At 42.4% G+C, this 13,316-nt stretch overlaps 1 protein-coding gene across 1 annotated transcript; it reads left to right on the forward strand.

Annotated features, from left to right (window-relative positions):
- The first annotated feature begins 1,265 nt into the window (after positions 1-1,265).
- LOC135527282 (plasticin-like) lies at positions 1,266-9,555 on the forward strand. The gene is made up of 9 exons (XM_064955876.1): positions 1,266-1,920; positions 4,346-4,406; positions 5,223-5,318; positions 5,457-5,621; positions 5,787-5,912; positions 6,248-6,468; positions 6,556-6,605; positions 8,414-8,487; positions 8,644-9,555. Exons 1-9 carry the CDS (start codon positions 1,355-1,357, stop codon positions 8,740-8,742), a joined length of 1,458 nt encoding a protein of 485 aa, XP_064811948.1. The 5' UTR covers positions 1,266-1,354; the 3' UTR covers positions 8,743-9,555.
- Positions 9,556-13,316: the final 3,761 nt, after the last annotated feature.

Below are 13,316 nucleotides of genomic sequence, written 5' to 3' on the forward strand. Positions count from 1 at the left end.
TCACCGACCTTCTTGTCATCGCTGATCCACTTTTCATTTTCCATTGGGTTTGTCTTGTCACACCTGGTTCCTATTCCATCAATTACATGTTGTGTATTTAACCCTCTGTTCCCCCTCATGTCCTTGTCAGTAATTGTTTTCTTGTAGTGCTTGTGCAATGGTATGCTGATATTCACCGGGTTTTGTTTGACCCATTTATTGTATTGTTCTGTTGACGGTGGTTTATAGATATTCAACGACACCGTTGTAAATCAGTTTTCGCTCTCCTGCGCCTGACTTCTCTGCCGCCAGTACGCACCTCACTACAATACCCACAAAAATATGAAAATACTACATTTACATTGTCATTGTGTCTGAGCTCAGAGGACATGACCAGATCTTACATATAAGAACAACAAAGTGTTGATCTGAAATCTGCTGAGCAGGATTCAAACAGAGATCACTCTAAACCAGTCGGTCATACAGGATTAAATTGCACAGTCATAGCCCTTGCCTGCCAGAATATCAATAAAGTATTCCATTACCGTGGAAATAAAGGAAAGAGAGAGAAAGAGGAAATGAATTCAGCTCTGCAATCTTAACCAAATGAGCGTTGTGATACAAAATCCTGATTAATAAAACAAATGTCTGTTTCTGGATTTATTTGCACAAAGTACTTTGTTGAACAACTTTCCAATGTCTTACATAATTGATGCTGATGATGTCACTTATGTACATCTACTGTACCATTACAGATAAATGAAGGATATTACCAGTGAAAGAGAAGACAGGCGATAGAGTGACAAGGAGTGGGACAAAGCAACAGGAGGAGATGATTTGAAGAAAAAAAGCAGGGAGCAGACACAGCATCCTACAAAGGATATATCAGCTTTTAAGGTGGGGGGGGAGGTGGGCATGGCGATGGGGACATCTTTAGAGATGAAGGCATTAAGGTGGGAAACAGTTTGGCCTCCTGCTATGGACAAAAGGGAGGGGCAGATGGAAGAGAGAGAGAGAGAGAGAAAACAAAGGGGGAAGAGGGCCTGCTACTGTGGGCCAGGGAGTGGCCTAAGACTGCATGTATGTTGAGGAGTGATGGATAGAGGAAGGAGGCAGGGGCTCTGGAGACTAGGAGGGAGGAAAGTAGGGTGTGGCTGAGGAGGGGGTGTTTGCAGGGAGGCAGCGGGGGATGGGGGTGAGGCAGATGGGATGTCCAGCTCGTGTATATAAAAGCCACAGCACTCCTCAGTCAGACATCCTGTTGCTTCACTCCCTGCTCCCAGACACCTTTGGCTCCACCAGACAGAGACAGTAAGGAGAGATAGATAGTTCGAAATAAATAGTTAGCAAAATTACAGGCCACCAAATATCAACCATGAGCCACCCTTCAATGAACCACCCTTCAGGACGCGCCTCCACCTCCTACCGTCGCACATTCGGGGGCCCCAACCCCATCTCGATGTCCTCCTATTCGCCTTCATACTCGCGCATGCCAATGTCCAGCGGGCACTACATGCGCTCTATATCACCCGTGGTGCCCACTCGCTCCTCCAACTACCACCACCAGCAGCGCCAGCGCTCCAGCACCCAGCCGCCCCGTCTCACCTACGAAAAGGTGGACTTCCAGCTGGCCGACGCGGTCAACGCCGAGTTCCTGGCCACCCGCAGCAACGAGAAGGTGGAGCTGCAGGACCTCAACGACCGCTTCGCCAGCTTCATTGACAAGGTGCACTACCTGGAGCAGCAGAACAGCGGGTTGCAGCAGGAGCTGAGCCAGTTCAAGGGTCAGCAGCAGGAGGGACAGCCCAACCGGGCCACCGAGCTCTTCCAGGAGGAGCTGAGGGAGCTGAGGCGCCAGCTGGACCACGTGGGAAAGGAGAGGGACCAGTACCAGGTGGAGAGGGACAACCTGGCAGAAGACATGAACCTTATCAAACAGAGGTGGGTGACATGGATGAGAGAGAGTGAGGGTTAAGGTAAGGGAGGGTTGTAGGATGCTTGGGTAGTGCATGGGTGCATGGGTGACGTACTGTAGAAAGATGTTGGGAGCAAGAGGTAGGGGGGTGGTGGTTGTTTGGGAAGTTCATGAGGGATGTAGAGAGATTTTGGGAGATAGTGGTGTTTGAAAAGGGGGGTGTAACGATTGAGAGTGTATTTCAGGAAGTTGGCAGACTAGCAGTTTTTTATACTCTGATGTTGATCGATACGTTCTGGGCAGTGAGGGGACAGGGTGTGTGTCTGTGTACAGTCTGCGACTTTCACACCACCACCACCCTCCCATCACCCCCACTAATCTTTAAACATGCCCTTACACCACAATATTTATAGGCTGTATTTTAAACACTGATACAGGACCAGGGGTCTTTGGGCTCAAAACCAAAAACTCCATACCAGCAGTGGTGGGCTGGCTGGGGTGTGGCACTTTGGAAGGATGAACACAAAAGCACCGCAGCATACTACCGCACTCTGTGCTTTACTGCAGTGTGTGTGTGTGTGTGTGTGTGTGTGTGTGTGTGTGTGTGTGTGTGTGTGTGTGTGTGTGTGTGTGTGTGTGTGTGTGTGTGTGTGTGTGTGTGTGTGTGTGTGTGTGTGTGTGTGTGTGTGTGCAAACACGCTAAATGTCATGGCATTGGGCAGGAAGGGTCCAACAAAAAACAAGATGAAGTGCTTCAGCATATCATAACCAAGCAATGAATGGGACACCAAGGAAAACAATGCACTACAGTATTAGAACATTTCTACTTGACCATTTATATAGTATTTACAAACTTTCAATGGACATCTCAGCAACTATTGAGGCAGATTATTTAATCAAATATGTTTTATTAAATCAAACAAATGCCATTAAACGGAAGATGAAACCTCCTGCATCCTTGGAATGTAAATATAGACAATAACACATTTAATTTTAAATTACACTGCAGTTCCATCAGCCCATTCAAACCAAACCACAATATTTTTCTTTCAAACTCAAACTTGAGAAGAGCCAGACAACCAGTTATGGGAAACAGTATTTTTCCCCATTTGAGTTACAATTTCTGAAGACACCCACTAACTACATGTAAACGCACAAACACTCCCCATGTCCCTTCCCTGCCCAGAGAGGGGTAAAGAGATGACAGAAGAGGGAGGGGAATGAGAGAGGGAAGAGGCAGTAGAGGAGGAAGAGGGGGAGGTGTAGGTGGGGAGAAAAATAGCATCTGGAAAAATCAATGTGACTCAATGAGAGTGGCTCCATTAGGGGATGTTCAGTGTCCCCCTGTGATGATGGGACTGTGCCTGGGTCCCCATTAGGAAAAAAGGACCCCTGTGACATGGCATGAATTAAAGATGAGGTGAGGCAGCAAGCCCCACACATGCAGTAACCCTCCCCCACACACACGCACACGTCAAGCAATCAAGTGACTGACCACAGGGACAGCCAATCCCCAGCGAGCCTGCAGTGATTCCATGTTAGATACAGAGTGGATATGGTGTGAACTGAATGATATCATTGGACTTATGATATAATTTTTGATGACTCATCACAACAGTGGAAGAGACACTGTGTTCTATGACCCTGTCCTATGATGACTAATACAAAACCAAACGATTTATCAAACTGTTTTAACCTATTCGAATATCTATTCAACCAGGCTTTATATTGTTACGCTTTAAATCTGCTTATAAAACGTTAAGTACATTTGACATTTAGGAAAGGGAAGGCTTAGTCAGACCAGTCAGTATACTATTAGGCTTACGTAGTATAGACCTTGGTGGCAGAATGCCCAGAGCTGTCAGGCTTAAGACAGGGTGTGTCCAGATGACCTCCAAGAAGTGGTAATTAGCCAAATTTGTTTGATGTAGCAGCTGCTGACCCCATTGGATACGCTCCCAAATCCTTTTACAGGACAGTGAATTACCAAATTGATCCAGAGGCTTTTTGCCAGCTGATGCTTCTTTCTGAGGAGGAGACCTATGACACCCAGCCAGACATACTAGATCTGCATCCCAAATGGCACCCTATTCCCTGTAAAGTGCACACCTTTTGACCGGAGCCCTATGTAGGGAATAGCTTACGATTTGGGACAAACCCTCAGATAGCCCTTATGCAATTAGCACTATGTTCCATCCTGTCCCAAGGCTTCAGCTTCCTTTGTCCAGAGCTGGACAAAACCTAGACTATAACCCAAGTATTGTGAACGATATAAAATTAGTTCTAAAGTGCCATAAAGAGTTACATAGGGAATTTCCATTCATTTATGTATTCTAAGATGGAGGTCTGAGGTTCCATAAATAGATAATATGAATCTCCAACAGGAATTTCCATAGGCCTATGCATGATTGTAATAAATATTTTCTCCTTGTATGTATTTTCTTCTTACAGACTGGATGAGGAGAATCAGAAGAGATCTGAGGCTGAGAGCAACCTGCTTGTCTTCCGCAAGGTTAACACACCTTAGACTCAAACCATCACAATGTACACCAAATCAATATATTGGGCAGCGAGTCAATAGTTGACGGTAAAAGTCTGATTGAAATTCTCAGCCTGGATAATCAGATTTGGCATGCCGGTTGTGATGTCAGAGCCCAACCCAAATCTTCCCTTACCTCATAGCCCTGCATAACAGTGACATCTTCTGTTTGGCTGAGATAGAGCTGATTATTATGATTACATTACAACTCTGAGAATCGTGAAATCATGGGTTTTCACTACAGATATAGGATCTTAATTTGAGCCAGCTTGCTACAGCAGAAAAAGAATCCTGCGGAAACAGGAAATATGAATTATTATGTGAATTCTAATTAATGGACATTTTTGTAGGGGTCCATGCATTTTTCAAGTCTAAAATTTCAAAGTGGAAATTGCAAACTTCAGAAGCCTTTTAAATCTCAAATACACTACAGGTTTTAAATGTCTTGCATTGCAGGCAAGTTCCCCTGCGACAGGGTGGTCAATTTAAGATCCTACATCTGTAGGAACCAAATGGAAACAAACAGACCGAAATGGCGAGGGACTAATCTGAACTACTCTAATAAGAAATGCTTGTTTTATTTTTTTTAAATGTACAGTTTTAACAGTGTGCGCTAATGAAAACAAACTAAGATACGTATGACAAAACACAATATTGATGACATTGCATTGTTGATATAATACTGCATCCCACTCACTGTTAGAGTTATCTGATCAAGCCAAAAATATTTGTTTAACCTGTTTGGGGTTTGATGAAATACTTACTAATAACAGTTTGATCTGGAACCAGGATGTGGATGATGCCACTCTGTCTCGCCTGGAGCTGGAGAGGAAGATTGAGTCTCTGATGGATGAGATTGAGTTCCTCAAGAAGCTACATGATGAGGTAGATGCAGCTGCTGAAATGGTTTACCACAAATCATGGTTCATGATGATCCATGCATAATCATACCTTTTTGGATTCAACCTGCTATTTAGAGGCCTTTTTTCCCAATTGACCTCTCACTTGATCTTGTCTTCTCAGGAGATCCAAGAGGTGCAGGTGAGTTTCCAGACCCAGCAAATGAAGATGGAGGTGGACCAGACTGCCAGGCCTGACCTGACCGCTGCCCTCAAGGACATCAGGGCCCAGTACGAGAACATTGCCTCCAAGAACATGTTTGAGTCTGAGGAGTGGTACAAGTCCAAGGTGAGGGGGGAACAATGGACACACACACAAATTTGAACGACCTAATCACACACATAACACACACACGCGCGCACACACACACACACACACACACGCACGCACGCACGCACACACACACACACACACACCTGTTCTTATTTGTGTGTTTGTTCTATGCTCCTGCAGTTTGCTGACCTGACAGACTCTGCCAAGCGTAACACTGATGCTATGAGGCAGGCCAAGCAAGAGCAAAACGAGCACAGGAGGCAGATGCAGTCCCTCAGCTGTGAGATTGATGCACTGAAGAGCACGGTGAGGCCTCACAGAACTTGCCTATTTGTCTGTAATCAACCCCAATTTACACTGGCTGAGTGAGCAACAATGGTACAATGATCTCAGGCTTAACCCAAAATGACTGCCATCCATGAATCACCCAAGTGCGTCAGGCATGTAAGTAGAGGATGATGCGAGTGAGCAAAATCCCTTATAATTTCCTCCCCCAATTATCTCCCCCAATCTTCCCCCAGTGATGGAATACAGTGTTTTATAAGCCCATGTGGGCTGGGCATCCTGAAGATGCAAGATACTCTCTTAATAAAATCCCCATTTCCTCCTGCCCTCACTGTATGTATGTATGTATTTTTCAGAACGAGGCTCTGCTGAGGCAGATGCGTGAGATGGAGGACCAGTTTGGCGTGGAGGCCAATAACTACCAGGACAACGTGGTCCGTCACGAGGACGAGATCCACCACCTGAAGGACGAGATGGCCCGACACCTGAGGGAGTACCAGGACCTGCTCAACGTCAAGATGGCCCTGGACATAGAAATCGCCACTTACCGAAAGCTGCTGGAGGGAGAGGAGAGCAGGTGAGGAGGATAAGGGTTAGGACATCCTTACTCGCATCTGATTATGAAAACATTCCTGAGCTCACCTATTGCTTCATTTCTCTTTAGGATTACTGTTCCCATGCATCCCTCCCAGTATGGCCGTAGTGGTGATAGGGGTGAGTTCCATCATATTACCAATAATACTGGTCTTTATCTCTCAATGTATTTCCCTCTCCAGGCAAATACCCATATACTTGCCAGTATTATCTTTATATTTAACATATCCATAATCTATTAGATGTACAGTGCCTTGCGAAAGTATTCGCCCCCCTTGAACTTGGAGCGACCTATGGCCACATTTCAGGCTTCAAACATAAAGATATAAAGCTGTATTTTTTTGTGAAGAATCAACAACAAGTGGGACACAATCATGAAGTGGAACGACATTTATTGGATATTTCAAACTTTTTTAACAAATCAAAAACTGAAAAATTGGGCGTGCAAAATTATTCAGCCCCTTTACTTTCAGTGCAGCAAACTCTCTCCAGAAGTTCAGTGAGGATCTCTGAATGATCCAATGTTGACCTAAATGACTAATGATGACAAATGCAATCCACCTGTGTGTAATCAAGTCTCCGTATAAATGCACCTGCACTGTGATAGTCTCAGACGTCCGTTAAAAGCGCAGAGAGCATCAGGAAGAACAAGGAACATACCAGGCAGGTCCGAGATACTGTTGTGAAGAAGTTTAAAGCCAGATTTGGATAAAAAAAGATTTCCCAAGCTTTAAACATCCCAAGGAGCACTGTGCAAGCGATAATATTGAAATGGAAGGAGTATCAGACCACTGCAAATCTACCAAGACCTGGCCGTCCCTCTAAACTTTCAGCTCATACAAGGAGAAGACTGATCAGAGATGCAGCCAAGAGGCCCATGATCACTCTGGATGAACTGCAGAGATCTACAGCTGAGGTGGGAGACTCTGTCCATAGGACAACAATCAGTCGTATATTGCACAAATCTGGCCTTTATGGAAGAGTGGCAAGAAGAAAGCCATTTCTTAAAGATGTCCATAAAAAGTGTTGTTTAAAGTTTGCCACAAGCCACCTGGGAGACACACCAAACATGTGGAAGAAGGTGCTCTGGTCAGATGAAACCAAAATTTAAGTTTTTGGCAACAATGCAAAACGTTATGTTTGGCGTAAAAGCAACACAGCTCATCACCTTGAACACACCATCCCCACTGTCAAACATGGTGGTGACAGCATCATGGTTTGGGCCTGCTTTTCTTCAGCAGGGACAGGGAAGATGGTTAAAATTGATGGGAAGATGGATGAAGCCAAATACAGGACCATTCTGGAAGAAAACCTGATGGAGTCTGCAAAAGACCTGAGACTGGGACGGAGATTTGTCTTCCAACAAGACAATGATCCAAAACATAAAGCAAAATCTACAATGGAATGGTTCAAAAATAAACATATCCAGGTGTTGGAATGGCCAAGTCAAAGTCCAGACCTGAATCCAATCGAGAATCTGTGGAAAGAACTGAAAACTGCTGTTCACAAATGCTCTCCATCCAACCTCACTGAGCTCGAGCTGTTTTGCAAGGAGGAATGGGAAAAAAATTCAGTCTCTCGATGTGCAAAACTGATAGAGACATACCCCAAGCGACTTACAGCTGTAATCGCAGCAAAAGGTGGCGCTACAAAGTATTAACTTAGGGGGGGCTGAATAATTTTGCACGCCCAATTTTTCAGTTTTTGATTTGTTAAAAAAGTTTGAAATATCCAATAAATGTCGTTCCACTTCATGATTGTGTCCCACTTGTTGTTGATTCTTCACAAAAAAATACAGTTTTATATCTTTATGTTTGAAGCCTGAAATGTGGCAAAAGGTCGCAAAGTTCAAGGGGCCGAATACTTTCGCAAGGCACTGTATATAAATGACCATGCACAGTATCTAAAACTGGTTTATCCCCTCATAGGCTATGACCATACCCCAGACACCCCTAGCAGGAAGCCTGTGGTGATTAAGACAGTGGAGACTCGTGATGGAGAGGTAAACATTCCAAATATGTCCTGGTATCAAGAAAATGTGTTCCATACTTTCAATGTCCACCTTGATATTCATTATACAGTGTAGTTTCACGAGAAAGCATTTGCAGGAAGTGGTGGAATTTGACTGAGCTTTGTTTCTCTTCTTCTCTTCCTCCAGGTGGTGAAGGAATCAAAGAAGGAGAAGGAGAGGAGTGAGAGGGATGGCAAACATGATACTAATGACGGGGATCATGGCAGGGATGACCACGATGACTAGAATAGTTAGGTACCAATCACCTGTTCCAGATTCAAATGTAGCAATACAACACAAAAGAACAAAAAAAATAGTTAAAAGCTACATACTCCATAATTGCTGTTCACCTTTCACCCTTTAAGATCACATTTTTCTGTGGAGCAGAGAGCCTGTAGTAAATATTTGTGCAATGTTAAAAGTTGACGAAATCTCATTTAGATAGCAAACTTAGTCACAGGATGTGATCGTGGTGCTAGTTTCAATAACCGATCATTCCTCATTGAAGAAAAAAATACAAAACAAAGACAGCCATACATGAGCATACCCAGACACGATAGTCCTATTTTTCCACGATAGGCAAATTTAACCTTTTTATCGATACACCACTTGAGACCTTGATTTACAGTTAAATTATATACTTTTTTTGTAGCTGAACTTATCATTCAATAAAATGGGTAAATGGAAAGTGGCAAAAACAAAGCAAAAGGTTTTTTTGTGATCCCTCCACAAAAAAAACATCTCTGACATGGTACTCTCTCCAGTCGAAGGACATGATTTGATTTAGCTTTGAGAGACAGTGGACAACAGTACAATTTAAAAAGGAGAGGGTCTCTGTATAGTGTCATGGGACTCTCAATGTAAAATATTCTGCCAGAGAGGGATTGATTATAGACACATACAGAACAATCAAAGGCCACAGTAGCAGCACCACATACTCTGCTCACATTCCACTCACCTCAAAATAGAAGGGAAATGTGCTATGCGATTATATGAGAATGTGTGTTTCTGACAGAAATAGAGAATAAAAAAGAAAATGAAAATGCTAATAAAGTAATCTGGGACAGAGCTATGGAGTTTATCTTTATTCATTTGTATTGTATACTCTCATGCTACTACAAAATCCTGTATAAAATGGAGATAAGGTTGACAATTGCAATGAATGTGTATTTGCATAAGTGAAACATGTCAATCAACAACTATTATACAGCAGAAATTAGTTAATTTGATTTATTACGCAGTAATACTTCATAATAACTAAGACATCTGATTTCCAGTGGTCTTTTGTGTGAAGTGTACTATTTTAAAATAGAAAATATAGATCAGTTACTAGTTAACACCATGGAGACTGGCACCTTGCGGGACAAGCAACTTCCGTTGAGTAATGCAGAGGCTGGTCATTGGTCCCAATGGAAATCTCTTAATGTACTTATCTTTTAAACAGGGCAACTGGGACCAAAATACAACTAGAGACTGAAATAGTCACTGTTCCATTCATTACATACTCTAAACAGGTGCACCTGGTTGTTGTCACTTTTAAGGCTTGACATATGTCATCTGATATCATGTTTATGCAAATTATTTGAAAAATCTAATCTCACACGTTGACAATATACATTCTTTTCTGCAAAACAAGAACATACTGTATTATACCTTAGCAGCCTCTGATGACACTAAAGTGCATGACCTACCGTTTAACAGCAGTGAAGGCTACGATTCACGAGCGCTGTATCAGCGGTGGTCACGCTGAACTTGAATGTGATTATTGGAAGAAACCAACAGCTGTGCAGTACAGTGTTATGTAGAGCTATTTTACACAAAAAAATCTTACCGTCCATATGATTTTACAGGAAGAACATGTTTAGCTGGGACAAGTGGTGATCACAACATTTCAATTAGGCTACACCTGGTTTTTGACAGGTATGTTGATGATAATGATAATGTAGGCTATTGATAATCCGGTATATGGCCAGTTATTGCTCGATATGTAGAAACTGGCCACATTAGGGCTACTTCCCTATGGCCAGCTACAGTGACTAACTTGTTTGCTGCTTTTCATAAACAAAGAGAGATTAAAAAATATATATATACAGTGCCTTGCGAAAGTATTCGGCCCCCTTGAACTTTGCGACCTTTTGCCACATTTCAGGCTTCAAACATAAAGATATAAAACTGTATTTTTTTGTGAAGAATCAACAACAAGTGGGACACAATCATGAAGTGTAACGACATTTATTGGATATTTCAAACTTTTTTAACAAATCAAAAACTGAAAAATTGGGCGTGCAAAATTATTCAGCCCCCTTAAGTTAATACTTTGTAGTGCCACCTTTTGCTGCAATTACAGCTGTAAGTTGCTTGGGGTATGTCTCTATCAGTTTTGCACATCGAGAGACTGACATTTTTTCCCATTCCTCCTTGCAAAACAGCTCGAGCTCAGTGAGGTTGGATGGAGAGCATTTGTGAACAGCAGTTTGGGACCAACACTTTACATGTTGGGTTTATATTTTTGTTCAGTGTAATTTGAGCAGTGGCGACCCGTCATTTGAGCCCCACATGTTTAGCTAAAAAAATACATACAGTGGGGCAAAAAAGTATTTAGTCAGCCACCAATTGTGCAAGTTCTCCCACTTAAAAAGATGAGAGAGGCGTGTAATTTTCATCATAGGTACACTTCAACTATGACAGACAAATGAGAAAAAAAATCCAGAAAATCACATTGTAGGATTTTTAATGAATTTATTTACAAATTATGGTGGAAAATAAGTAAGCTAGCTGTTTTTATTGTTTTGTCTGCTGAGAGAGATGTCCTTACATTAAACACTTGGTTTGCTTTCGCCAAAAAGCTTTTTTTGGAAATCTGACATGCAAGGGGGATTAACAACAAGCTAAGCTGTGTTTTGCTATATTGCACTTGTGATTTCATGAATATTAAATATTTTTAGTAATTTACTTTGAATTTGGCAATTCAGAAATGACAGTCCATCATAACTTTCCTGAACATTGGTCAGTCAATATAAAAAATAAAGACATTTGAACATTTCTTCAAGTGCAGTCGCAAAAATCATCAAGCGCTATGATGATACTGGCTCTCACAAGGACCGCAACAGGAAAGGAAGAACCATAGTTTCCTCTGCTGCAGAGGATAAGTTCGTTAGCGTTACCAGCCTCAGAATTTGAAGCCCAAATAAATGCTTCACAGAGTTCAAATAACAGACACATCTCAACATCAACTATTCAGAGGACACTGCATGAATCAGGCCTTCATGGTTAATTGCTGCAAAGAAACCACTACTAAAGGACACCAATAATAAGAAGAGACTTGCTTGGGCCAAGAAACATGAGCAATGAACATTAGAACGGTGGAAATCTGTCCTTTGGTCTGATGAGTCCAAATTTGTCATTTTTTGTTCCAACCGCCGTGTCTTCGTGAGACGCAGAGTAGGTGAACGGATGATCTCCCACCGTTAAGCACAGAGGAGGAGGTGTGATGATGTGGGGTGCTTTGCTGTGACACTGTCAGTGATTTATTTAGAGTTCAAGGCACACTTAACCAGCATGGCTACCACAGCATTCTGCAGCGATCCGCCTTAGTGGGACTATCATTTGTTTTTCAACAGGACAATGAACCAATACACCTCCGTGTAAGGGCTATTTGACTTAGGAGAGGGATGGAGTGCTGCATCAGATGACCTGGCCTCCACAATCACCCGAACCTCAACCCAATTGAGATGGTTTGGGATGAGTTGGACCGCACAGTGAAGGAAAAGCATCCAACATGTGCTCAGCATATGTGGGAACTCCTTAAAAACTGTTGGAAAATAATTCAAGGTGAAGCTGGTCGATTGAATGCCAAGAGTGTGCAAAGCTGTCATCAAGGCAAAGGGTGGCTACTTTGAAGAATGTAAAATATAAAATATATTTTGATTTGTATAACACTTTTTTGGTTACTACATGATTCCATATGTGATATTTTATCATTTTGATATCTTCACTATTATTATACAATGTGGAAGATAGTAAAATAAAGAAAAACCCTTGAATGAGTAGGTGTGTCCAAGCATTTGACTGGTACTGTATATTTTTGTTGTTGTTGCCTGTTTTGCGTGTTATTTTGGCATTCATTCATGTCACATACCAGTTTCCAAACAATATTTTAAAAAATGGACTTAATAATGCCGCATACAAACATAGTCTCTTTCTTGAGTAAGGCAGCTCCAAAATGCAGGTGTTTCAGCCTAGCTCGGTGCTTTCTGTGGTTAGAGGGGCAGCCAGTGGAATATACCGAGCGTAGGCGTTGGTAATCGTCTTTAGTTGCGCTGTGAATGGTTCAGTGTTCTGTCACTCATGGGGACACTAGGTCACTGCAGAATCTACAGTGAGAGCTAGACAGTTCAAGTCCCCTTGGGTACTGCCATAGATTTACATTAGAAGTGTTCATCCAAGAAGGCTCAACGTCATTGGCCACAGATAAAATTACGTCAAATCACATTATATCTACCGTAGCTTTGATTGGACTGATCATGTAACTTTCAAAATCTTAGCTAGCAAGCTAGACAAGCAGTCATCGTAATGAGCCACGTCAACAATCTACTGGCAAATTCTTTTCAAGCCTTGTCATATGAAAATAAATTATAGATAAAAGGTATCGGTGCTCATCGGCCATTGGACATAAACATTACACAACAAGTCGAAAATCGCATATTCATCAATGAGTGGTTTGGAAGTAATCAGTGGCTAACTGCAAGCGTTGCAAATTAATCACTATTTTGCTTCGCCTGCTTGCTATTCGGTGGAGAGGGTGTGTGGTCCAAGTCTGG

The sequence above is a fragment of the Oncorhynchus masou genome, chromosome 5, assembly GCF_036934945.1.
Source record: "Oncorhynchus masou masou isolate Uvic2021 chromosome 5, UVic_Omas_1.1, whole genome shotgun sequence".
NCBI classification, from domain to species: Eukaryota; Metazoa; Chordata; class Actinopteri; order Salmoniformes; family Salmonidae; genus Oncorhynchus; species Oncorhynchus masou.